Source organism: Gavialis gangeticus, unplaced genomic scaffold (assembly GCF_001723915.1).
Source record: "Gavialis gangeticus isolate Ggan-Ray unplaced genomic scaffold, GavGan_comp1, whole genome shotgun sequence".
Taxonomy (NCBI): Eukaryota; Metazoa; Chordata; order Crocodylia; family Gavialidae; genus Gavialis; species Gavialis gangeticus.
The window spans coordinates 29,815,937-29,843,739 of record NW_017729031.1 but is presented as its reverse complement, the minus strand read 5'-3'; the positions used below and the strand labels follow the sequence as shown (position 1 = coordinate 29,843,739).

General features: G+C 46.7%; 1 protein-coding gene across 1 annotated transcript in view; it reads right to left on the bottom strand.

The window, feature by feature from the left end:
- The window catches only part of ITGB5 (integrin subunit beta 5), a 151,084-nt gene that overhangs the window by 78,702 nt on the left and 44,579 nt on the right, over nucleotides 1-27,803 (bottom strand). Inside the window, exons 4-8 of the mRNA XM_019522562.1 lie at nucleotides 23,981-24,230; nucleotides 17,411-17,579; nucleotides 8,157-8,318; nucleotides 5,200-5,295; nucleotides 3,486-3,575 (exon numbers count right to left, since the gene is read on the bottom strand). Of these exons, the coding sequence (XP_019378107.1) occupies nucleotides 3,486-3,575; nucleotides 5,200-5,295; nucleotides 8,157-8,318; nucleotides 17,411-17,579; nucleotides 23,981-24,230 (767 nt within the window). The remainder of the gene's footprint in view (nucleotides 1-3,485; nucleotides 3,576-5,199; nucleotides 5,296-8,156; nucleotides 8,319-17,410; nucleotides 17,580-23,980; nucleotides 24,231-27,803) is intronic.

The following is a 27,803-nucleotide window of genomic DNA, read 5'->3' as shown; positions in this document are numbered from 1 at the left end:
TAGATGCTTCTCAAGCAAATCCCGGGACATCATTCTCCCCTTGTACTCAGCCTCGGTGAGGCTGCAGCTGGAGTACTGTGTCCAGTTTTGGGCTCCACAATTCAAAAAGGATGTGGAGAAGCTTGAGAGAGTGCAGAGAAGAGCCACGCGCATGATCAGAGGTCAGGAAAACAGACCTTACGACGACAGGCTGAGAGCCATGGGGCTCTTTAGCCTGGAAAAGTGCAGGCTCAGGGGCGATCTGATGGCCACCTATAAGTTTATCAGGGGTGACCACCAGGATCTGGGGGAACGTTTGTTCACCAGAGCGCCCCAAGGGATGATGAGGTCGAACGGTCATAAACTACTGTGAGACCATTTCAGGCTGGACATAAGGAAGAATTTCTTTACTGTCCAAGCCCCCAAGGTCTGGAACAGCCTGCCATCGGAGGTGGTTCAAGCACCTACACTGAACACCTTCAACGGTAAATTGGATGCTTATCTTGCTGGGATCCTATGACCGCAGCTGACTTCCTGCCCCTCAGGCACGGGACTGGACTCGATGATCTTCTGAGGTCCCTTCCAGCCCTAATGTCTATGAAATCTATGGATGCATTTAAAACACTGATGGAGTGATTGGTTATATCAAAATGAAGAGCTTATCCTTAGGGAAGGGGGGGAATTAAAAAAATAGTCAAAGAACAAAATGTTTTTACCTCAAAATGAGGAAATCCTGAACAAACAGGATTCAGAGACAGCTGTTGCATTCAAAAGTCACCAAGAGACTGCCAAGTGGAAGCCATCACAGCAAACAACAGAAGCATGCTCGAAACACAGTTGCATCGTGTTTAGGGAAGTGACTCCGAAAACAGAAATCCCTGCTGCTCTCAGGGTCGCCACCACATGCAAGACTCCTACCAATGGCCCTCAGCATCGCATGCAGGGGACGGAGGAGGCAGGATGAGGCTGAAAGGCGGCACTGTGGAGTTTTCCCAGGCATAACACAATCAGATCAACAGCACTGGTCTTGCTGTCGAAGAGCCAGCTCTGCCTCAAGCCTCATCAAGATAATGGACGAACGTGATGGCTAATGATAATATGAGAGGCGGAAAGGACACAGCTGGACTGCTGAACTCCTGGCTGAAGAAAAGAGGGAAATCCAAATCAAATTGATCCTCGGAACAAGGTTAATATAGAATAAGGAGAAAATGGTCAAACCGAGATAGGAAATCCAGCATGGATTGGGGCCTCAGTGTGCTAGGTTCCCTACCCTCTCTCGGCAGGAGGCAGCTGAATGCAGATTTCCAGCGAGAAACTCTGAGCTTAGAAAAGAAACGGTTTACATTTGGCCAACTAGAACTTCAGTTTTCCATAGAAGGGAAACACCTTGAGGTTTTCATTTCAGGGAGAAAAAAAAAACAAGCCACCAAACTGAAACAATCTGCACGTGTGATTTTTCTGAAGCAAATTACAGCCAGTTCCCTAAATTCTGGAAAAGCCCAGTATAGGGTCCAGTTTCTGGGGGATTTTTTTCATAGTACAGCAGGAGCACAGAGATCCTGAGAGCCCCAGTGATTGGGCAGCAGTGACGGGAGAAACCCTGGCAGCCCCAGCTTAAGCTCAGGGAGCCACACAGCCCCAACTATGGCCAGAGCTCCCAAGACTTCCAGGAGCTGGAAGCCTCGAAACCCACAGGTCCCCAGCCTTGAGCCTGGCTGTCGGACGGGCCTGCCCTTGTGTTATGGGATGCTAGAAACCTGGGTTTCTTAGCAGTTCATCAGGTGAGCTGGCAAGAGTGCATCAGGGTAGGGCAGAGCTGGCAAGAGCACATCACAGCAGAGATGCTTCCATCGGGTCTCGGTGATCTGGTGCCCGCAGAGCCCACAAGAAGGGGAGCCAACAAGGGAATGAGACAGATTTCCAGTTGTTTGAAGCTAGAAGCATCAGTGAAATCCTTTTCAGATCTGGCCCAAAGGATGAAAGAAGGACAATTGTGCTTTCTTCACTTGAGAGCTGTAGATAGGAGCTGAGTAATGACTTCCTTCAACTTGCACTATGTCACGCAGGAGGTCTGTGCCAAAGCCAGGAACTGAATTTCTCTCTTGTATCCTATGTCATGGTCCTCCTAGCCTTCAGGCTATCCCTCCTCTCTTCAGAGGCCAGGCTGGGACAAATGGACTGGAGTGCCAGGTATTCTCTAAGGCCTCTTTACTCCCTCTCCCTCCACTGATACCCACTCTGCCAGAATTTGTAGCTGCTTAAAAAGATGCATGGATCGAAGTTGCGTTTATAAACATCTCTGTCTTCTGGGAAATTCTTTAAAGAGATTTTTAGAAGGCAGTGACAGTATGATAATTTTATATATATACATAAACTTTCATTGCAGGAATGTTGCAAAATGCAGTTCTCACGTATCTTGCAATCAAAGGTCAATAGTTTCCCAAGAATATGGGTATGAAAGCCATATAAAAAAATCACTAACACTGATATGACTTATTTTGCAAGTTGGACACCTATATTCTGCCTAAGTCCTATGTAGGTACCCCTGAGAACAAATGGGACCTGCTTCTTAGCCTCTCTGTGCTTCCACTTCCCATCTGCAGAAGAGGATAAGAATTACTGCCTACCTCAAAGGATTATTGCAAGGATACTAGTTTTGTTACAACTGTGAGGGCCCAGAAAGTGAGAAGCACAATTTGTCTAGTAATAATCTTTTTAATTTAGACCAACTCTCTAGTTGGCAGAGATGTCAAGGAAGGCTTGCAGGCACACAAAAGCCCCCTGGACCAGTCCACAGGTATGAGAAAACAACATATACAGCTTAAGCTAAATAGCAGATGAAACAATGACCACTGTTCAAACCCATTATGTAAATGAAAATGTTCAGTTAGAGGAGCAGGCTGTAAATCTAGGGGGTAGAGAAGTATTAGTCAGAAGTAGCAATAGAATAAGAGCAGTTGAACCAGATAGACCTCCTTCTGTAAAAGAAAAAGACTGATCAAAAAAGGAAGAGGGCAGTTATCTGTGGGGTACAGAAAGATCAGCTGTGGGAGCTTTAAAACCACATTCAGTGTTAAATCCAACAGTTTTAGTTATGAAATACTCTTCCCAGGCCCATCTTCTGAAGATATTGTCTAGGTTTCCACTGAGGAAAAGGACTGTGAGGTCAGAACTGGAGTATTACTGACTGTGATGCTCAGACACTACAGTAATGGGAGCCCGTACAAGTACCTACTTTAGACAGATGGTTTGAAATCTGCACAAACAGCAACGTCATCCTGAGCATGACAGAGGCAGCACAACCCTCGCAGGGTGGGACGCAGCAGTTTGAGCCATGACCTGCTGATGTTCAGAGGACCAGAACCAGGAGGAAGCCAAGTACGGGTGGAGCATCCAAAGAAGAAATGAGCATGCTGAACTGCACTCATTTTGTAACACTGCAGTCATTTTATAACCAGCCAAGTGAAACAGTAAAGGAGAAAAGGAAAAAAAAAACAACAACTTACATTGTATGCCTTGACAATCAGCTGGATTATGTTTTTGGAGTCCTGACGTAGAATCTCTACTGTTGTTCCAGGAATTAGGGCTGTAAAATTCTTTAAAAACAGAGAAAAAGCCAAGAAAATGTATATCGAACAAGGGACAAAAATTCACTGTATTGCCAGCTCTTCCCAGGCAGCCATCAGTTGCTTGCCCAAGACGCAGTGGACAATTTATTAGTGTACATGATGCAGTGTCATCAATTGCAATTTGAATCATTCAAGAAAAGGATCATTATGGGCCTGTAGAGGGTAGGGCAGGGTGGCACCTTGGATTTAATTGATCAGATGTATCATCATAGCTGACGAAGTGGCTGCTGCCTGGAAAAGCTCATGCCTCTCTGAATGAGTTAGTCTCTGCGGTGCCAGCCTGCCCTAGTTCTGTCTGACTTCAGGCTACCACAGCTAACCACCTATGGGTCTGTAAGACTGCTCATTAAAATCCACGGTCAAGGGAACTGGTCAATGATCAGCAGTATCTCGTCCGCCACTACTTCACCCCTTAATCAGACAGGGTAAGGCCCAATGCTATGCACTGATGTCTGGGAGAGCAGAACTTGGCACAGGGAAAGCCATCTCCCTTATGGAAATGAAGCCTTGGCTCCCATCAATTAGCACGCTGACTGATATACTGGTTTTCCGTAGAATGGGTGTGGAGGCTGAAGTCAGTCATCTAGCTCTCAGTGGATTAGGATCATGTTTTAGACTTACAACATTTCTGCTCATTTTGCTTTAGTGCAGGGGATGGATTCCAGTTTCACTTCTTTTTTTTAAAAACCCTGGACTCAGACCTTTAGCCCACCCTCTCCCTTTTTCCCTCTGTTTTTACATGGAACAGCATCATTGTCTCATTCTTAAAAAAGTTGTGGAACCAGACACCTCAGCCTGGGTTTGCATACCTCTCATATAACATTTTTATCCCAGGTAAAGTGCTAGCCTCAGTAATCTTGGCCTCTTATGCTCCTATAAAAGGAAAAGGGAAGGGGGGATAGAAATAATATTTAGTGCTCCAGGGCTGTGGACTCGATGATAAGAAAAACACAGCCAGGCAGATATGTTGCCTACTATTAGGTAATGGGATTAAGTAATAGCTGAGCTGAAGAGGTTTCTGTTCTCTCCTATGCTGGACTGTTGGCGACTTTCCTAAAATCAAGATTAGAGCAGTGTCTATTTTAGGTGCTAGCATAGCCAGTAACCTTTACCTATTTGCTTTAAGTAGCATTAGCACTTTTCACCGAGTTGACAACACCCTGTAAATTAACTGGAGAGCTGCAAGGAGGGGGATCTGGCTCATTTTAGCATGGGTAAAAAATTCCTGGCTTCGTAACACAGCTTCTGTAGATTTACCACACGTATATATGTTTTTCCTTGCACATATTTGTAGGCCTTTCCTTCCCTGCCAGCCTGCTTCCCTTCTGCTAATGTTAGGGAAAGAATATTTCATTATTTCTACCCAAGAGAACTTTTACACTCTTTTCTCCGATGCCTGATGAAGGGTTTGTGCCCGAAAGCTTGCAATTAAAGAAATTGTTTTGCAAAAATCTTGTTGGTCTAGTAAAAGATATCCTCTCTACTACAAGTCCTGATGGAATATTTCAAGTGACACTTAAATCTCTTTCTCCCTGCAGATTCGTAGTCACATCAAAACCATCTCCCTGACAAGCATTTCAGCAGTGCTTACCTTGTAAAGCACATAATGATTTTTTGTCACAGCAAAAATGAGGTGGATATTGTTTTCCGCTAGCTTTTCCCCAAGAAGCGCAAGGGAAGGATAATCCTAGGGTGAGAACAAAACAGATTTGTAACACAAAAGCTAAGAGTGATTTAATTTCTATTTTAACCACAGCAGTGAAGTTCCTTACAGAAGTACAGTATATGTTGTCACACAAAGTCCTTAAATGTGCAGTTATAGCCAGAAGAGTGACTAGGTAAAAATGACACTTCTCCATTTGGGTATTTCTAAGTATATGCTCATCACTGGGTATTCAAGTGCCAAAAAAATTTAACTACAAGCTACCACCAGTGAATTCCCAACTCACTCAACTTTGCCATCAGCAAGTGCATGGATGCATGTTAATTATCTACAGGGCAATGAGAGGAGGTTATTGTTTAGGGTGGCTGTCCTGGGAAATCTATTTAAAAAGTGGGAATCTGGTGACATTTTCTCTCTGGAAACAGCAAGATCCATCGTTTGCTCATTGGTGCATACTACAAATCAGGACGACAAAAGAAGAAAATCAACATAAGCCTTACTGCTTTGGCCATGTAAAAACCCTCTCAGGGACAGGGGAGAGAGATGGATTGTATTCTGACACACGCACCATTATCAGAATTGTTAATTTGTATTGTTTGCAACATTTTTATGGATGTGATAAATGAACAAGATAGCAAGAGACCAGCTTGACTTTGCCTTAAAAAACTTCAAACACTATCTATTTACAAAAGGAAAGTTTGATTAGGCACCGGTGAGACTAGGACACATGCTGCCTTTACCAGGTTCTCAGAATACTGCCACACTGACACCCAGAAAATACTCCAGCAAGAATGTCATTTTGCTTGTTCAAAATCAAACTAGAAGTGAGCCTCCCTTGAGGACCCCAGCCCATTGTCACAAATCAGCCATCCAAGAAAGCCTCATACCAGAGGGAATTAGAAACTTTTATGAACGTTCAGGAACAAATCCGTAACAATTAGAGCTTGTAACTTCCTGCATAGAGCCTAGATCTGCAGAACGATTCTCTAATTAGGCACGTCTGCATTCACCCAAGAACTTAGGAAGTCATTTTCAGTGTCCCCTGCAGAGTCAGTTGCGTGGTTTCAAAGAAAGAGAAGTTAATCTCCATTTAAGAGATGGACATTACAGTCAGACTCAAAGATCCCAGTCCCGTTATTCTAGATATAGAGCATTTACCAGGGCAGGCATTCTTCATCAGCGATCTGCTGCACATATACTGGAACGTGAGTGGTAGGTTGTATGGTTTTCTTTAAACTGTGTAGGTGAATCCTGCTGCAATCTGGGGAGGGGAGGAATGAAACTCCACTTTTAAATGACTTAGGGGGACTGCAGACTTTAAAGTCTGTCTATCAGCTCTTGAAAATTACAGGTTTCCCTCACTTTATGCAGCAGATGCATTCCCAGAAAACTGCGCATAACTCAAATTCGTATAAAGGGAACCCAGTTTATAAGGTAACATATAGGGATACGTGCCCACGGTGGTGAGGGAGAGAGTGGGGTTGGAGTTGGGGCTAGGGAAGGGCACGGTGCAGCCCCAACGGCTGCAGACAGGTGGTGTCGACCACTCCCAGGGCAGCTGGAGCAGGGAGCAAAGCGATGGGAACGGTAAGTGGGTGGGGGTGCGGGATGGGGTGGGGTATGGCTCTTGCTGCTACACGCACCCTGGGAGGGCTGCAGGCTGGGGGACTGCACTGGACTCTTTCCAGGGGGTGCAACCCCCAGATCTGTGTGCAGGATGAGGGTAGGCTGCCAGTGTTGGGGGGTGGGGGGCGGCAGGCAGCGGCAGCATGCCGGCAAGAGGCTGGGCACTGCGTTCAGGCTGGGTGGCAGTGGTGGGAGGGGAGGTTGTGGGGAGGCTACAGCAAATTTTAGGGTGGCTGCAACCCCACTCCCATTGCCGCCTTCACCAGGCCCGGGTGCAGTGCCCAACCCCCTGCAGGGAAGAGCCCGGTGCTGCCACCAGCGCCCCCGCAGCGGCAGCCTGCTCTCGTCCTGTGTGCAGATGTGGGGGCACACGCCCCCCACGAAGAACCCAGCACAGCCCACTGCTCTTCCAGGGTGCGCATAGCAGCAAGAGCGTACCCCCGTCCCGCACCCCACACCCACTGACAGTTCCCTCTGCTTTGCTCCCTATTGCAGCTGCCCCAGGAGCAGCCAATGCCACCGGCCTGCAGCCGCTGGGCTGCACTGCGCTCATCCCCGCCTCTTCCCTTACAGACTTACCTCGCATATAATGAATTGACCTCACATATAACGAACCTGGGGTGTAAAAAGGGTCACTGCATAAGAGCGAATGCGCATACACAGAACACGCATAGAGCTAGGGAACCTGTACAAGGTATTTGCACACGACTGACAGGGGGATTGGCAGGAAAAGTCCTGCATCTATAGATTTCTGAATCAAATGAAACCTAGGATTGAAACCTTTGGCATCTCCTGTGGGCTCCTGGGGTGTCTATACACATTCTCCAGGAGCGAGGGGGGGCCACTTTTGGAGCAGATTAAAGCACCTGGAGCATCTCGTGAATCATCTCCCCACACTTCAAAATGTCAGTGGGGGCACTTTATCGAAAGCTCATCAAATGAGCTTTAGATATAGCGCCCCGCTGACATTTTGAAGTGCAGAGATGCAGATGCATGAGACACAGAGGCTGGCTGGAGCGCGGTAATCACCATGCTCCAGCAGACTCAATTAAGCAAGTTTGCTTTGATGTGTTGTAACTACAGTGGATCAGAGCAGTCTCTGAGCTTGTGTACAGGCACCCCTGAAGTCTGGGACAGCTGCTCTTTTAATAGACGAAAAGGGGAAACAGCAGAAGGAATGGAAGGGACACACGACAGGAGGTCAGAGCACCAAAAGCAGCAGGACGCAGAGCACGGCACATGTGGCGGTTTCTTCTCACCAGCCGATTGGATGCACTGTATTCGTTCTCCTCATTCAGGTGGCAATGGCCATCATGGGGCTGGACCAGCCCCCCCAGCTTCCCATCCAGCGCAATGTGCGGCACATCATCTGTCGTGAGGACAAGCAAGTGAGAAGCCTCTTTCCTCCAGCCAATCTTTTCCTAAGGGGAAAGCAAACCATGATACAGTCACTGGTCTCCTTTGATTACCCGAGTGCTCCTCTCATTGGCCTATGTACGGTTGCTGTCCCACTCCCCCAGAGCACGAGAGTCTCTTATTAGTAAGTAAAGCAATCTCATGTGCTTGCTCATTTGTTCCTGCCAAAAGTAAAACTCTGGAGCCCCTGTGGGCAACAGTGCATTTCCCAACACCTCCTGATAAAGGTCTTTTAAAAGGCATGAGGAGGCGCATGCACTGCCTCCAGACTCTCCATCCTCCACCCCAGGAACAAGAATTCTATAGCCCAGAGACCTGCCAAATTCCTCCACACACTCAATCGGAACTTGCTTTCTCAGTTACATAGAAATGCCACACTGCTGCACATAGCTCTCCCTGCTGCTGCATCCTATAATCACTGTAGTCAGCATTTTCATTATACATGGGCACCAAAAACCTGTTCTGAGTTGCAGGGGGAAGTCTGAGCCTAAGATCCATAGATTTTAAGGGGCTGGAAGGGACCAGGGAAGATCATCGGGTCCAGCCCCCTGCACCAAGTGGGAAAGACAACTGGGGTCAAGCGACTCCAGCCAGGTGACCAAAGATAGTTAGGTTTGGTTTAAGATACAGGTGCTCATGCATGCATGAACACACACACACACACACACACACACACACTTTTGTTGAAGAGGTAACCCAGGCCCTTCCTAGGTATTCTCTCTAACCTCATCCTTCCTCCGAACAGGAAACCCTCTCACCTGAGCTTAATGGCCCTTTCCACTCAGGCTACCCAGGCAGGGCTAAATCTCAGTGAAGCTTTCATGCAAGCTGCTATCCTGCTATCCATTTTGCGGTGAGGACACAAGCTAAATCAATGAATGGCAACAGTCCTTCAAGGGTGTAGGTTGTGGCCATGCTGGTCTGAGGACATAGGTTAGAAACTATATGTCACTGTTGAGTTTGGCCAATGTCTAACAGTCCTTCAATACCTTTCCACGCTCCCACTCCTACCCTCCCACACTCCCAGAAGGACACACAACTTCTCTCACAGCTTGTTAGGAAGGAAGCACAGAAAGGCTCTGCTTAGTGTTGTACAAAAAGCTGTGGGATATGTCCTTAAAAATCCTACTGGCACAGTGGCGATGCCACTGCATCGTGAGTATGGCTGCTCACATCCAAACTAGGTTAAGCTGGGCACTGATCTCCCGAGATAAATCCAGCCATAAGCTCTGCCCACTTGAAGAAAATGCTAACTCTAGGCCCTGCTCCAACCACTCCAGATGAAAACAGTGCAGTATTGATAAAGTCAATGGAATAAGTCCTTCTGCCCCTTCCTTTCATCCTTCTGGCTGAGGGTCTGGCTCTAAGTCCAGGTGCCTTTGAAGCTGGGGACCCTGAGCGAGCAGACCCTAGGTATAAACCTTGCGGCAGGGCTTTCCAAGCAGATTCTGTGCAATTAGCTGCTCCATGTGGCCCGAAACAATGCAAAGGGGCATTTTCTAAAGCACCCAAATCGCTCACAATCACAGACTGCACTGACCGTTGGGGATCTGTGGAGTTTCTTAAAGGATTTCAGCAATTTTGAAAACTCCATGCCAAATACAATGACCTTCCTGGTGGCTTACGTATCACAGTTTAATCAGATGGGGGAATTATTTTCTTTAAAACCAAAAGTAGGCTATCTTCTTAAATGTCTTCCTCCCACCCCACCATATTCTTGGGAGCAAGCCAAATACAAAAAAAACTAACAAAAACATGCAAACCTTTCAGACCTTTCTTTATAAAGCAAAACCAAGTTTGTGCTCAGCCAGACATACATTTAGAGATTTATAGTAAAGCAGGTTCCCAGGGAAAAGATGACTGGCCCAAGACTTTGTGAAAGAAAAAGCCAAGCACTGATCATTAACTCTGTGCCCATTGCTTTCATGCTTAGCTAAGGGAGAGGGAAAAAATGTCGCCACCTTAATTTTCCAGAATTTCTTATTTCTGCCTCTGCAACAAACAGGCCTTGGTCTGAACCGGTGCTCTCGTGAAAGGCAAAATTGGACATTGCATTTCCTCCTTTTGCTTTTATCACTTCCCTTAATTCAACCAGACCTCTCCTGTCTTTTCTTCCCTCGAAAGGACACCACCATTTTCTGCTCAGCACCCTAGGGCCAAATCCTGAAGAATGCTAAAGCACCTTTTGGCTTCTACCAATGTCAGCAGAAGCGGAGAGTGATCGGCACCATCCCAAACCCGGATGTAGCCTTCAAGACTATCACGAGCTTTAAATGGCCCACCCTGATCCTAGATAAGCCTGAGACTCAGAGGCTATAAACACCCACAGCTCCAATGCACGTTGGTGGTACTCAGCACTTCTCAGGATTAGGATCCAAGAGTCAAAAAGTTAATGAGCCCTTTTGAGAATTCAGACCCGAATGTCTCTTTTTGTCACTATTGTTCAGAGAGGGCTTTTCAAGGAAAGGGATATGCACGGCACGCTACTTGCAGCAACCTGGAAAGGTGGGTGGATGAAGTGCGAGAGAAAGCAGATGGGGACTGAAAAGAGAAATGAGAGCCCTATGGGTTATAAAGCTTCATGAAAACACTGGCATCAAGTGACTGGCCCTTTTAGGGCTAGTGGGTCAAGTCCCACCCATGACACCCCCTTCACTCATCTCCCCGTGGAAAAAATGATCCGAGTCAACTGAGAGAAAGGCCACATGGATGCCATCAGACTTTCTGGGGCAGGGACAGAGAGGCTCCAGGACCAAGATATGTTAGCCGAGGAAAGCCAAGGAGGACAAGAGGCTTTGCATTTTGCAAAGCTTTATTAACCGACCCCAACAAGAGGCATGATCTTTTAAGCACTCTGGTTTAGGAATAAGCTCACAGGTAGTTTTAGAAGACAAGTGAGGTTGGGGTGGCTGGAGGGTGGGAATGGGGCAAGTCCTAGGGTGACTCCCTACTGCACTTCTCCGCAGCAGCACTAACCATTTTGCTCTTTGTTCCTGTGACAGAGAAGGAGACTGGCAACGGTGCAGCTCAGAACAGCTCTGGTTACGGTCGCCTGTAATTCCAGTTATTCTAGGAATGAAGCTTGCTCCCCCTCTCTAACCTCTGGCCGACTGTATGTGCAGGCACGGTCTGACATATGGTTTTGAGGAAGGAAGCCATCAAATGTTCCCCAAATTGGGGAAATGAAAAAGGGGAAATGTAAACAGTACCTATAGATTTAATAGGCTAGGTTTTGGCACTGGCCTTTTGACTAAATTAAAGGTAGAAATAGTGGAGTGGAGCAGGGGAGGGAATGAGGAGCAGGAAGCCAGAGCAGCAAAAACAAGTTGCAGTCGAGCTGCCAATACATGGGGTGTGCTTAGCAGGAGCCAGGGTGGACGTGAGAGTGCAAACCGAGTGTAACCAATTCGGAGAGGACCAGCATTTCACACATCTTTAAGTGACTAGATCAAAAAAGTGCTGGAAAATACCTCTTCAGCAGTTAGTTTCCATCCTGAAACACAGAGTGCTCTGCTCCACTTAAAATAAAAACAGCCAAGGAGTCTTCAGTTTATTTCTTCTGGGCTGAGCCTCTAAAGAAAACCCAGGGCGTGAGGACATAAATAGATTTTTTTTTTCCAAATAATCCATGGATTACAGATGCGCTTACAAAAGGAAAGGATCTAGGGCCCAATCCAAAACCAAGCCCACGTTTCAGAAGGCTTTGAATCAGGCCCATAGCGCTGAGAAAACAACATGGCTTGTCTTAGCTAGGAAGCAGCAACAGCTGCAAACCTCCTGTGCTAAAGCCACAATTTTCAATAGCAACTGGCAAAAGAAAGCCTGCCTTGCTATTCCAGGAGAGCCCAGCATCCCCGAATTTTACTCAGAGACAGACAGGAAGATGGAAAGGAAGATGCTCTGCTAAAAGTCCTGCTCCTGCTGGGCATGCATGCAGTCACCCCCGGCCTAAGAGAAGCGAGAGGGCTGGGGGGGAAATGCTGGCAGGATTCCCAAATGAGGCATTCCTCCGTCGGCCTAGCCAAAATCAGCTCCACGCGCATGAACGTTCCTGAGTTCGGCTTTGCAAGGCCAAGCCTGAGCTCCCGTGGAAGCGCAAGTCATTTAGGGCCAAATCCCATATCACATCAGATCCATCATATCACGCTTGTGAAAGATCCCATGCCTCATTTAGGACCAACAGTTTCAGATAGAAGGGCCACCTAAATTCATAGGCCTCAACCAGAGGAGGTGGAAAGGATGGGCTGGACTTTAAAGTCCTTTGCATTTTGAACTATCTAGGTCCATTTCAGAAGGAGACTATTTTTTAACCAAGTAGATGTGGCCTAATTGCATTTCCCCCCCCCTGCAGCTACTACACAAGACTTCCAAGTTTATAGGCGTTGGTGATTTTTGTGCTTAAAAATTCAAAACACAACCGAGAGCCAAAGAAGCTGCAAGTGGAAAATGTAATGACAGAAGACCGGGTAATATTCCTGGCTAGTCATCTCTAGCCTCGGTATAAAAGGCTTATTGTGCCTACAGGCTAACATTTACCGTATCATCATCTTTCAAAAAAGGTGCCAAACGCTGGGAATGGTTTTTAGTCATACAAGCTTTTCCTACTCAAGGATTTAAAACACAGGCCAAAAGAATGACTCAGGCATACAGCACTTTTCATTCATCTCCGAAGGACTGAACATGGTATATAAATATTTAGAGAACAGATAGTCACAGACTAATAGTTGTAGACAAGAACAGATAGTCATAGACTCCCCCACCACCGCCCGCAACCCCAGCATGAATGCCTAAAAAAACAGTCAAATTCTCAGAAGCCCTCTGGAAAAGTCAGACCCTGTAACGGGGCCTCAAAATGGGTACCCAAAAGTTGAGGCACTTGACATCTCTGATCACTCTTGAAAGTTTTGGGCAGAGTAAATACCCAGGGAAAAGGAAGTGCTGGGATTCGAAGAGCTAAATATCAAAGCAAAATGCTTACAAGAAAGGCTTGCCCTGTACCTGTTTGAAAAGCCTGGGCTGATTTTCGGTTCTGGTCCCCTTGGACTACAGGCAGTCAGTGCTGCCCCAGGGAAGGGTCCTCGAGGTCTCCGACATCTACGGAGAGCTTAGCCAGCAACTTCCTTTGCAGTTATGGTGCATGTGCCCTGAGCAACATAACCAACCTGCTGGTGGGCTGGAAAAGAGGATCAAGAGAACAGCCAGATCTTCCCCCACCAGTGGTTTCCTTCCCTTCAGCGCATGTGCAGAAAGCAACATGAAAACCGTTTCCTTTCTAGCGAGTCTACCACATTAACTGCACGCAGGTCCAATAAACTGCACTAGCGTTAGAGGTCGCAAGCAGGGAGCAGACCTGGGATCCTGACTACCAAAAGCACAAGTCTCGGTCTTCGGTCTTGAGACAGAAGGGAAAAATAGCCCTCAGTGACTAGCAGTAGTATTCACCTTATCATTCAAGATGCAATGCTACTTTGAAGGATATAACGCAATTAATTAGCATACTTTCTGCTTCTCTCCATCAAAAGCTTTTCCAAGCCTTTGAAGTCTACCACACGGAGCTGTTGCACAAGGCATTTTTACACACGCTTCAGGAGTGTGTGGGGGTGTGTGGGGGGGGAGGGGAGGCACTTTAATAAGAATGGCTCCAAAAGCTGCTCTAATTAAAACACCTGGACCGTCTTGTGTATTAGCATCCCAATGCTTCAAAGTGGCAGTGGGGGCAAAGCAGGGCGGGCAATTATTTTGGGTGGAGGGTCGCTTACTGAGTTTTGTCAAGCCATCGAAGGCCACATAACAGGCAGCCAGGGGCAGCTAAATATTAATTTTCTAAATTTTTTAGGGGCCCCGCGATAGAATGGCTTGGCAGGCCACATTCAGCCCATGGGCCACATTTTACCCACCCCTGATATAAAGCTTGTCGAATGAGCTTTAGAAGAAGTGCCCCCACCATCATTTTGAAGCGTGGGGATGCTGATACACAAGGCAGACGCTGGCTATGGCGTGGTAATGACCACGCTCCAGCAGACTCGATTAATAGAGCCAACTCCAACGCGCTGCAATTACAACACATCGGAGCAGCCTACGGACTTGTGTACAGGCACCCATAGGTGCCGATTAAAGAGAGGAAAGTGGTGGCAATATTAAAACACTTGGAGGAAACAGTCTTGTGTCAACAACGGGTTTCAGACTTGTTGCTCGGAACAGAAGACCACGGCCTGGGCTGTCTAAGAGGTGCAAGGTCCTTGGGGCACTGACAGTATCATCTCCCTCGCTCAGTGTTAAAAATACTATTGGGACACAGTACCCAAGCCGCCTCGGCATGTTAACAAGGAATTCATTTAATTATGTAATGTGAATACAGGATTCATATGGAAGCAAGTAGAAACTGGAAGGACTGGAGTATGCAGGCAGGATGCAACTTGGGGCTGTAAAACAGAGACACAACAGTCAGAAGGAGTACAGGCTGCTTAGAGTTCATCTAGAGATCTATAATGGGTTCATTTCTGTCAAGCACATACAGGAGTACAGGAAAACAGCTTCCTGGTCACCCAGTGCCACCACGCAAGTGCACAAATGCCCAATGTGCTGCCCCAGTCACTTCAAACAAAAGCAAATTCAGGACAGCAGCTCAATTATTTTGCGAGTACTCACCCCCGAAGCCCTCTACCTCCCAACTGCCTCTGGGCGCGGAGCATGTGTTGTAACCCACTTGCTTTTTTGGTCCTAGTCACAAATTCATTCGTTTTGTGTCCTTCATACAAACTAATGCTGGTATCAATAGTGCTTGAGGGACTGCAGATTACAAGTAACCTGGACAAATCCACAACTTGCAAACTTTCAAGAGGAGAGATTCAAGAGGAGGCTAGATAGATATTTGGCTGGGGTGTTATGATCCTGGCACCCGTTCCTGCCCGGGGCAGGGCGTCAGACCTCATGATCTGTTTAGGTCCCTTCTGACCCTAAGTACTATGATACTATGATACTTCTTCTATGGTTCCTGCAGGAAATGAAGTGACTTGGTCAAGGCCATCCAGGACGCCAGTGGCAGGCAGATGACCGAACCAGGGTCTCCTAGCTTCTAGGTCACCACCTGTACCACCTTCACCCCTTCATGCGCAAGTGTGAGACCTAGTTTGGGGGCAGTGTTCTGCCTAGGGTTGAGAGCTAGTCACAAAGCTTTTAGTTCAGCTGCTAGGAATTAGGAGGCTGATCTTCTGGGCTGAAGCTAAACTACCTACGGTTGTAAAGGCTAAGTCCAAGTTTCCTACTATAGTTATACAACATGTTGGCAGCACTATAAATATGTGCAAGACAGCACAATACCAGGAAAGTTCAACCTAACCCCCAGCCAAAACACTTTCTCCCCACCCTTTGAACTCCACCAATTCAGTGAGAAACTCCAAGAAGATTTGTATAGATGCATATTGCCGGTGGCAAATTTTATTCATGTTACATGTTGGTAGGATGTTCAATATTGAACCTTGGAGTCACAGCTGCTTAAAAGGTGCGACTTTTGGCAGAGAGGAAGACTTTATAACTTTATTCAATCCTACAAACCAACAGAAGCCTGGAAATTAAATGGAATAATTCTTATGTCCTTTTTTTTTTCTTTAAAAGAAGAAAGGAAAGTCTAACAAAATAAGAGCTAGATGCAATTTAAATACCTCAATTATAAACACTTTTTGCTTAGATTAATACTAAAACAGTTTATAATCTTGCCATTAATAGTACTTGTGCCAGAATGGCAAAGGAAAGGCAACACAGTTTATTCAAATTCCAGAAGGGAACCTAAAGGGAGTTTAAATTGTACAGTGAACCAGATGCTAGAAACGGCAACTCTGAGTTTTTCCCACCCATACACTGAGTACATCAGGATCAAGCCAAGCTGCAAACCCTTATCGGAAGGGCCCTTTCTAAAAAGATGAGGGCTGTCTCCAGACATGTACAATCCCTGACTTGCCAGTGCAGGCACAGAAGAAAACACCCTGCCAGGACTGTGCAATGGACTGCAGCAAACAAAAACCTTATTGCATGCCAGAGACAGAAGACAAGCCCTAGACACATGGTCACTAGCTGGACCAGATGTCAGGGGTCGAACAGCTGAGAAAGACAGCAACAGCACTGACAGCTTCCTTTAAATATCTCCCAGTTTCATAGTTAGAGATACACAGCCTTTCCTCTCCCCCTCCACCGCAGCGTTTGAGCTGGCAGACAGAGAGAGCCAGTTCAGCTGCTCTTTGCCTGAAGAAATTTTCCAGCCTAGCCCAAAGGATGCAGCGAAATCACACAAGGGAGTATATGACTGGGGTTGTGATGCTTTTCCATCATATATAAGTGGGACAGTAAGGATTTCTTTGGCAGAAGAGAGCTGTGAGAGGCAGAAGGCAATTCCTTTGCTTGCAGCATACCACTGTACAATGTACGTATGCTGCAGTGACAAGGAGGCCTGGCAGTCTGACTGCTCTAACTCCAGCTGCCGTGCCACATTCATACCCCCGCCGTAGTAACTCACTCGAACAGCTCAAATGGTTGGGGACAGAATTGAAGTTGTCAGTGCTAAGAGCCCAGGGCTTTACCAACTGAGCTGAAAGGGGAATGCCAATTAGTACTACTAGCTAAGGACTCTTACCCTCCATGTGAGCCAGCCTTGACAAAAAACAGAATACAAATCACACTCAGCATGTTAAGTAGATACCATGATCACTTTAAAAAAAATATTACACCTCTCTGCTCAAGCACATGCAAATGGTAGCCAAGGCACTCAGTAAGGGCACCCACGGATCTACCAATGGAAACCAGTCTCTTGGCCTAAATTCACATTTGAAAGGACTCTCCTTTCTTTCTTTGAGCTAGGTGAGCTACTACTCTGGCTCTTCTAGGCATAAAGAGGTGTATCAAAACAGCCTCCTACTTCCAGAACCAGTGGGAGTTGGGAGCGATATCTTTTATTGGACTAGCTTTTTTATGTGCCTGCTGCAAAAGTTAATGGCTTCACGTACCAGGATGTCTCTCTCTTTGGCATTGCAAGAAGGCATTTGTTGAAAGCTCCTTTGTTTTTTTGCTTTAAATCCAGGAAGTATATGAAGCCAAGGTGACTCACCTTGCACACAATCGCCTGCAGGATTGCATCAAAACCGCCTTCTGGAGCATCTCTGTTTCGGGAAACCTTCTGTTTCTGAACCTCTTCGTTGAAACTGTCCACTTTATCTGTCAGAGACAAGATATGGCGGAAGCCAAAGGACGGGACGCAGTTCGGAAATATCTTGTAGCTGGAAGCAGAAATGAGAAATAAGATGAAGACAATCTGGTTAACTGCCTGCATAATACAGAAGTGTTGGTCTAACTGAGCTCAGTCCCTCCGGGCAAACTGCTCAACACAAAAGTGTTCAATACAGCTACTCATTTTAGGTGCCTCAAAAATGTTAGAAGCTTAAACTAGAAATATATCCCAGATATTCTGGTTCCCTGTGATTTCCAGAAAGTTATAGCAGGATTCACAATTTCTCAATACAAAAAAAAAAGTGTGCGCAGAAAACAAAGACGACGGAAAGGAGGGAAAAAAAAAAAAGGCTTGTTTGGAAAATGCAGACCTTCAGTTAAGCTTTGGCACTTGCAAAATAGGGCTAGCAGTTGCTCTTTGAGTCTACAGACCAGAAAGATAAAAGAAAACTTTGTCATCTCAAAATTTAATTATTTCCTAAGTGGCTGCACTGTGAGCACTGAACCAAATCTCCGAACTCAATAAGCCAGAAGACCCAGGCTGATGGATACACCCAGTGTCACAAACTACCGCGGCTTCTCCAGACCACTGTGGACTCCTGGATAAGCACTCCCATCTGGTGTCCAGTGCTTTTACAGATGAGGCACTCCATCATCATCCCAATCGCTGACCATCTTTAGCACTTATACCCACTTCACACACTAAACACTGTACACAAACATTGGCTCATGCATTTGCACAGTACTCAAGTGAAGTGAACAAACACATCTCCGGCTTTCAATCCCGCAAAACTGAGTAACATAAAGCTAGGTGACTTGTCTCAGCCTAGACAGTCAGTCCAGGGCGAAGTCAGCACGTCCCTGTACCCATTTCTGCCTATCCTGCGCTAAGTTCTCAGTAGAGAGAGCACAAACGTCAGCATTTCTTTTTCCTACAAACATGCTACCCATATGAAGGCAGCTTCAGCTTCCAGGCTTGTTTTGCTGGAGCAGGAGCATGTTTGCAGCCTAAGAGCTTCAAGCCCAATTTGCTGACATTCTGCTATTGAGGCTACCCAGAGGCCTTACTTTAGTGCTGAATTAATTCAGTGGAAACAGTAAGAACAAGTGTATATGCGGGCGGGGGGGAGTGTAGAGGAAAAGGAATTGAAAACAGAGCGTTAGACTTTTACTGATTCATTTAACATGCAAGATAAACATGGCGAACAATTAAAAGGCCCCCAGTGACAACTTTATGCTCAGGGAACTATTTGGTCTAACATGTTAGCTTGTAAGAGGCTTTTAACAAGGGAGTATTTGGTTTAAAACAGCCACTGAGAATTCAGATTCCTTACAAGCCAAAATATTTCCAGCCATGTGCCCAGGTGCCAGTGTATGTTGTACAATGGCTAATCTTTGGGCATTTGTTCTATGTTACTGTGCATGCATTTAATTATGGGACACAGCAGTGTTTGTAACTGGGTGCAGTGGCAACCTGTACACTGCAGGTCAGCCAGCTTCTAGCTTGGGGTGGGCACTTAAGTTATTTGGGCTGGAAGGCCACTTAGGGAGTTTTGGTGAGTGGTCACAGGCCAGGTCAGCCTTCCCATTCCCCCGCCCCACAACAGCTCACCAAAACTCCCTAAGTAGCTCTGGCCTGGGGCCTGGCCTCATGCTGTCACCGCCTGGCAATCCCAGGGTCTCCATGAAGACAGGTCTGGGACCAATGTGGGTAGGGTGTGCTCAGCTGGACAAATGTAATGGGGCTGCTGGTAGGTGGAGAGCGGTTTGGGAGTGGGAAGGGCGGGTGGCACTGGGATCAGGATCATGGGGTGGTGACAGGGCAGGGCAGGGACTGGGGCACAGCCATGACCCGCTCCCCGCACACCCTTGCCCGTGGAACCAGTGCCCATCATAGGGGTGTACAGGCAGCAAATTGTGGCTCTGTTGCAGACCTCAGCCCCACTCAGCCCTAACCCTGCCCATCTGTCCCACTCCCAGATGCCACTCCCTGCCCACCCATGGCCCCAACCCAGCCAGCCGGCTGAGTGCACCCTGCCTGCATGGGTCCTGAGCCAGTCTCCCTGAAGTCCCTTCCCACCCAGTCAGGCACCCCCGGCAGTGGGCAGGGGGTGGACAGGCTAGGGTACCCCCAGGCAGTGGGGCCAGGTCTGGCAGTGGAGACTGGCAGTGGCAGCTGGAAGAAGCCACCGCCACCGGGGCTGCCAGGAAGCAAGTCCAGCCACCACAACACCCCAGCCCTGCTGTATGCCCAAGGGCGGTGGGACTGGCTGCACATGCCACAACCTGTGCTGTCCCCTGTGCCTGGGCCAGGTAGGGCCAAGGGGCCTGCCACAGGAGGGATAAAATCCCTTGGGGGGCCAGACCCAGTCTGTGGGCTGCAGTTTGCCCACCCCTGTTCTAGCTGGACTGGACCAAAAACAGGAGATGGAGCCTGGAAAGAGAGAGGACGTGAGCAGCCCCAAGGGACACCTGTAAGCAGAAGGGTCAGATTCTCCAAGACCCAACTTTTCCTTGAGTTGGTGATTCCTTACTTATCTGGGGCTCAGCAAAAGGCTCCTGAGAGTGGTTTTGGCCCTGGCTGCAGCTTTTTTGGGTGCAGGCTGAACATGATGTTTTTATATTGCCCTAAAACACAGGTTCTCAACCTGGGTCCACGGACCCCCAAGGGGTCTGTGGATAGATTTCAGGGGGTCCGTGAACCTGGATGGGAAAAAAAATTACATCTTTATTTTCACTAACCTCTAACTGAAATTTAGCATTTCCTTTAATTATGAATGTAGGCAACAAACTACAGTAGTATTAGCAGTACCTGTGACTTTGTCACCAATAGAAATCACAGATATTTTCATATCACGTTACAGTTGTTGCAGATTATCTCAAAACATCGTTTACGCTCATCACTACTATGAAATTACGGTAGTTATTAGACCCGCCACTAGATCGCACGTGATCGCAGTCTTCCTGTCTACAGACGCTCATTATTCTGAGAAGGGGTTTATAGGCTTCACCAGACTGCCAAAGGGGTCCATGGCACAAAAAAGGTTAAGAATCCCTGGCCTAAAACAAGCAAATTTTGGGGGGGAAAATCTGCCTAATAAATGAGAGATCTGTTCTCTTCAAAAGCAACACAGCAACACAATCCCCCGTCCATGACAATACAATGGGGATCCAGGAGAAGATAATAAGTGGGTAAGAGAGAATTAAAAAAAACCCTTATCAATAAACAGGGTGTGCCAGCCAAACCACTGGGCTTTCTCAATACTTCTCACCAAATCCAGGCTTGCTTAAAACAGTGTGTAAGTGGTCCCTTCCTCCACCTCCTGCCCCCCCTCAACAAAGCCTCCTTTGCTCCTGGTTAACAAGCTACAAACCTAGTTATTCAAAGCTAACTATCATCTCAGCCACATTTCTGAAAGATTTTGCAAACTTGATTGGAAGCCTTTCCCCAGCCCACCTGAAATCGGAAGACACCAGCAGTGAAGATGACTGAGCGTAGATACTTGAGGCACTATTCATATAGTGGGGGGATGAGTATAAAGGGCTGCGTATCCAGTATCACTATGGCAGATAGCTATCCACGTATGCCGGTGCCTTGTCAACAGTACCAGGCAAGCCCAATGCTCAGAAGAATGGGGTCTGACACAGGACAGCCTTCGAGGTGCAAACATTTATCCTCAGAGCCAGTTCTTCATTCCCTGCTAGTTTTGCTCAGTTAGGCTGGATTTTTCACATCAGCACTATCCCAGAGCTAGGAACGCAGTAGATGCGGCACAGATAACTCCAAGTAACGTCGTATTGGTTTTGAGAGATAGTAGCGCAGGTGGAAGGGCCTGTTTAAGGTACTTCTTGGTGGGTCACAGCCAGCTGGGTCCTCTCCTAGAAACTCTGCATATGAATAAGCTCTGACTTGCATGGTCAGAAGTTAAATCCACCTCAGCAGAATGAGCCCAATCCTTCTCTCCCTTATGCCATTAAAAACAGGGTGCAAGGGCACTGAAGTCAGTGGAGTTATTTAACACAGTGCACAAGAATCAGGCCCATTCAGCTAGTTGTCAATGAACATCTAGTCAAGTTTCCCAAAAGCAGTCTGAAACCAAGTCCAGATATTAGAGACCAGACCAAACACCTAGTCTGAACCCTTTTGAATTCAGGGATGCTGTTTGAAAGCACAGGTCTAAAGCCAGCCCTAAAATCTTGGTTCCAAGTCATATCCAAAACAGAAGAAGTCTGTTTTCCAGTAAAGGGCAGGATGCTGCTGAAACCTCAAAGGACAAGTCAAGTCTTTGGCCCAAGATGCCAGAACCTCATGAAACTAGTTCCCATGCTTTCAGTACCAGGACCGAGATCATCTGGACATGAACAGAACATCCTCAGGCCGCTAGGCTCTATTTGGAAGTGACACATGCAAAAAATGCCTGTTAATGAAAAATACTGCTCAACCACGAGTTTTCCCAGACAGCTGTAGTATGTGGAACACAGCTTTCTTGGGCAGTTTATTGCCAGGAAGGTCAAACGTTACCGTGGGTAAGAATTTCCACCCATGCTCAGCATTAAACCCTTTTCTCACTGAAAAACATTGAGATTTAACACGAGTCCAGCTCTCACCCCTCATGTCCCCAGCAGAAGCTTTGGAGACCTGACACCAGCAGGCCTGATTTCCTCCACTTAAGCCACATGTGGTCTAGTATAATACTGATTTCAATGGATCTATACTGGTACAGGCAAGAGCAACTCCCCAAAAATGTTCTGACTAAGCAAATAAACCACAGCCAGGAAAACTCCAGAACTGCAAAGCAAACTGGGTTGCAAAGATGAGCAATAGCTTTTGTAAGCTCTCTCCACCCAGCACACTCTCATTAAAAGAGCAAAAAATGTCAGTGCTTTCTGGGATGCTTTTGTAATCTGTGCAAGATCTCTCCACCCAGTATATTCTCTCATTAAAAGAACAAAAAAATTGCAACACTTTCTAGCACATGCCTTCAAAGCACTTCACAATCCTTCATTAATCATCCTAACTTTCAGGTAGTTCATCCTTTTAACAAGATAGACGACAATACCCTCTCCATTTTACAGATAAGAAAAGGGAGGCAAAAAGTTTAAATTGTGTGTCCAAGGTCACAGCATGAATCAGACTAGGATTCTAGAGTCCTGGGTCCTTTGAACCAACCACGCCTATGTCTGCACATTCATCAGCATATCAAACTGCACCTACCATCACCAAAAAATCCCTAGATCCGGTTTTGGTGGTTTAGAAGAACTTTATGTCGGATTTGAAGTTTGACTACTCCAGAACTCAGTCCTGTTTCAAACAGTATTGGAGTATAATAGTATAGCTGCAGACATTCAGCCCCCCTGAAAGCCTAGGCATAGGAACCTGTAATGTGTTTGATCCAAAAAGCACCAGAGCCTCCACACCGCTGTCTGTCTACCCATGTGGATAGATTCTGTGGAACTACTGAGGGTTTAAACCAAAGCCCAGGAAAGTCAACACAAAGTTTCCCACTGGCTTTAGCAGATTTTTGCAGCAAGTGCTTGTCTTTCTGCAGAGCTGAGAAGCTCCCAAATGGAATGACAGCTCTGAACAGACCTGAACTGGGAGAGAAAGTGAGTGTCTTGAAATTCAGATCTGAATTTCACTGCTTGTACCCACTGCTAACCCAGACTATAAATGCATTGTCGAGTACAGCACTAAGCTGTGTTTGCTTGTCCGCTTGCTGAACAATGCTCAGCATTGTAATGCTTTCAGGGGAAAAGGGCCCTATGGAACCATTGTCAAAGAAGGGGCTGCAAGGAAAGCAGTTTGCAACTGGAAATGTGTATGCAAGGGATGTCCCGGGGGGGGGAGGGAGGGTGAATCGGGTGACCACCCCAGGCCCCGTGCTTTGGGGACAGCGCCATACAGGCCCCACCGCGCACTGCCGGCTCCACACTCCAACTGCTTGCCACCCCCTGACCCCTACACGCCCCTAGGGTCAGCTCTGTGTGTATGCAGCCAGGCCGATCAGCTACCTGCAATGACCTATGCTGTGACATGCCACACATGGTTGCGTAAAACTCAACCATTAGCACAATGCACACAACTGAACAGAGTGCTATTGAATGACTGGTAGCATACAGCCACAGTTACTATTAGAAACATCAATGCCGGCAATTTAACAACAGCCTGGCATCTCCCAACATATGCTATCCCAATCCCACCTAGTTCTTTCCTTTATCCATAGATCTCACTCTTTTTATGAAGAAGGTACATTTTGTTATCCCCATTTTACAGATGGGGAGGGAAATAAGGCATAGGGGTCCAAAGTGGCACAGCCAAGAATGGATCCCCCACCTCCTGAGTACCAGTCCAGTTGTGTATCTACCAGACCATCTCTTCTGCAAAGTCACTGCTCCCTGCATCAGCCTCTGTCCATCTGGTGCTTTGCCCCAGACGGCATACCTCACTTACCCAGTGCAGGGGTTGTTTTGATATTTTGGAGCAGTGTAGGAGAAAGGAGAAATGTTTTTGTCCACAAAAGAGCCAAAACCCAGCCGGAAATTGCTGGTGAGCTGTCTCATCTCTTCCGCCAGCTTAGTTCCCAGATTCCGAATGTTATCCAAGTCATCCTTCATGGACAGGGAGAGATCCATCAGGTAGTATAAATCCACAGGATAGTCCTCCACCTGTCGAACCTGCACTCGGAAAGAGGTCTGGTCCCCTGCAGGAACAGAAAAGTTGGAGGCAATGTCAAGAATGTGTTTCCTAGAGAACTACTTCCCCCTTTCACCCCGGCCCCCACTTGACCGGCTTCATTCATACCTTCTGTTTCTTATATAATCAGTCTAACCATTACCAGCAACAAGCGCAGGGATTCATGTTGAAAGTATGAACGGTTCTGCAGAACAGTTTCCTGCTGCAATGCAAAACCCAGACCCAGCATGCCTTCCTTTCAGTAGCACATACACATATGCTATTCCTTCACTAAATCCAACACAACAGCGCTGCAAGCATGCAGGAAGGGGAAAGAGGAGGAGGGATAAAAGTTTTTTGACATCTTGGACTAAGGTCCAAATTTGTCTTCTGTGAGCCTGGGACGGGTGCCCAACAGGCTTGCTCCACAAATGCCAAGCCCCACAAATTAGCAGGGGCGATACCTTGGAGTTGCTTCCAGGCTCTTTTCACTGCCTATTTTCCTGGTCTGGGCATGTGTGGAGCTTTCTCCAGCTCAAGCAGGTGTCTTGAGATCCCGTCAAGAGTGCTGCGGGTGCCGTGCAACGTTAGTGCTGCTAGGTATACATACTTGATTCCTAAAACACCACCAGAGATTTCAAATAGGAATCCATAGTGTTAAAGCATTCTGGTCTGCTGTGGTCTTTCTGAGCTCTTTGCATCAGAAGAATTGCTCTGTTAGTTTTCTGAAGTCAAAAAACCAAGCAAAAACTAAGGGCAGACATTTTCCGAGGGGTGCCTTGAGTATAAAAATGTTGAGAACCAGTGGCTTAGACATACCCTGAGCCTCAATTAGGCACTGATTTGGGGACAACTCCCGTCCCTCCCCTCCCCCAAAACTGTTTTTTGTAATTCAGAGCTAAACTTCATTCTGAAGGCAAAAAGGGAAAGCTTCTAAACAAAAATGAAATGACCCAACACCACAATAACTATGCCCCACAAGAAAACCATCTCCATTCCTGGATCTTACACCTGCACCTCCAGAAATGTTATATCTCATCCAGTGCACTGAATGCCCCGATGGAAGCTACATAGGAGAAACCAAACAAGAACTGCGTACCAGAGCAAACACACACCAAAAAAATCTATTAACGACAAAAGTGCCCAATTACCTGTGGGTGCACACCTCTCACAAGACAACCACCCTCTCCCCAGTCTCTCAGTTCTAATCCTCAAGGGAATTTACAAAACACCTTTCGCAGATGAGCCTACAAACTTCACTTCATAACTCCACTGGATATAAAAAAAATCAGGGACTAAATATAGACATTGGATTTATGGCACATTATAATCTGCCTGCCATCCAATACCCCAGGTAACTTCTTGGGGATGTTGGTTGCATCCATGTTAGTCTAAGGATACAGGCAAACAAGGTCCTTTGGGTAAATGTGGTATCTTTTATTAAACTAAATAAATAGTTGAAAAAAATGGTTCTTTGCTAACTTTCAGAGAAACAAAGCTTGCAAAGAACATGTTTTTCCAACTATTTCGTTGGTCTAATAAAAGATATCACATTTACCCAAAGAACCTTGTCCTAGATAAGTTTCCCCAGTTCTCCCCTCTCTCTCACAAGCGTACATCTTCACTCTCCATATGGTTTGACAGAGTTACAAAGGGGTACAAGGAAGCGAGGCAGACATAGTATCTTAGTTCAGGAGACACAGCTACTTAAAATGACTTCCCTGCAGGTTTAGATCAAGGGATGTCTCCAAACCAGGGCCCCTTTTATGACATTTCATTGTTTCCCCCTATGGCTTGCACAGTAAAATTGCTGATAAAAATGAAGCTATCAAAGAGGGGCAGTTTCTATAGTAACAGCCACGCCATGGGCAGGCAGTCACCGTACAATGGCTTCTAAAACCCAGTGTCTTAGAAGCAGCATGCCAGAGTAATAAATACCCCTCCCTGCCCTCTCCCAGCTTCCTTATCTTGCCCACTTTCTCACTGCAATCCAGGAAAGCCATTATGCAACAGGACATGAATTAAAAGAGGGTCTACAAGAGAACAAAGTTATCAGACAATCACAGCATGTTGCCCAAGAGGCATATCTGGGAAGTTCATAAATGATTATGCACATCTATTCACATTGATTGAGTGGGTGGGAGAACAGGCGGATTAATTGCAATCTGTTGAATTTAGTGTTACAGGAATGCATAGTACATGGTGGGGGGGAGGGGAAGGGGGGCAAGTAAGTAAATCAGATTGCTATTTCCCATTAGAGTCTGTACTTTATTCAAAAACAAAAGTTTGGGTCCTAGACAATTTTAAAGGAAACTTAAAACACAGATTATTGCTCTGTTCTGACACATCCAACCTCTGCAAGGAAGAGAGACACCCCATGCATGGAAAGCAAATGAGGGGCAATATGTCATCAACTGATATATTGTATTTCAACCAGATGCCTTAAATCAGGGGTTTTCCACTGGGGGTATGCGTACCCCTGGAGGTACTTGGGAAGGCCTCGGGGGGTATTCGGCAGTGGGTACCGCCACCATTTCCTCCACTGGCACTTCTGCCACCAGCACACTCGCCGATCGGCTGCTGGGGGACCCCTCCACTCGCTGATCAGCCGTTGCCTCCCCCCACAGCTCGTTGACTGGCCGCCGGGGGACTCCTATCTTCTCGACTGGAGAAGGCACAAGCATTTTATTTAGCTGCATTTAAATTTTACATCGCCATTCATAATAATCAGATCTGTCACTGCTGCTGCACATTAAACAGGAAACGCAGCATTGTTCCAAGCCTGTTAAATCTTCCGAAGCGCTAATGACTCCCATTTCTTCCCTAGTGAGCAACAGATGCTTAATCACTAACACCAATGAGGGTTTTTAAGCTACAATCCTTTCATTGCTCTCCAGACCGCATGAGATTCTTCCAAGTACTAATTTCACCTGCAGCACTAAATATGCACTCAGTGTATGTGATTGATGTGGCATGCAGCTCATCCTCCCTCCCTCCCCCAACCTTGCCTTCAAATTCCTAACAAGCAGGTTTCTTTTTTCAGGTTACTAAAAGAAGCACAAAGAGCTGTTCTCATATACAACTCTTCTCTCTTCCTAGCAAAGCAAATGAACTCTGGCTAAATGATGAAATGTTCATTCTGTTGAAATCAGGGGTGTTCTTAACACAGATTTCTGTAAAGTCAGAATTATACCCAAAAAGCATTATAAGTTTTTAGCACAAGGAAAAGGCTTCTTCCAATGCCAGGCTCCTGCAAACTTATAAAAGTGCCTAAAATTCACACCCTGTGAGCAGTTTCACCAAAACCAAGTTACAAGGTGCAAATTTAGTATGTAAGTGTTTGCAGGATCTGTGTTGTAGAACATGTGTACTGCAGCAATGCTGAGAAACCCTCTTTTTTGCAGCAACATCTACACATGCTACTTATTTCATCTGCCTAGATGGGACTAACCCAGGAGTGGGTGAAATATGGCCTGTGGGCCATACCCGGCCTGCTAATTGATCCTATCTGGTTCGCTGGCCTCCGCCAGGAGCCTCAGAAGGGGGGGCTGTGTCCTGCACTGCTCCATTTTGCCGCAGCCGGGGTGGGGTAGGGCTGGGC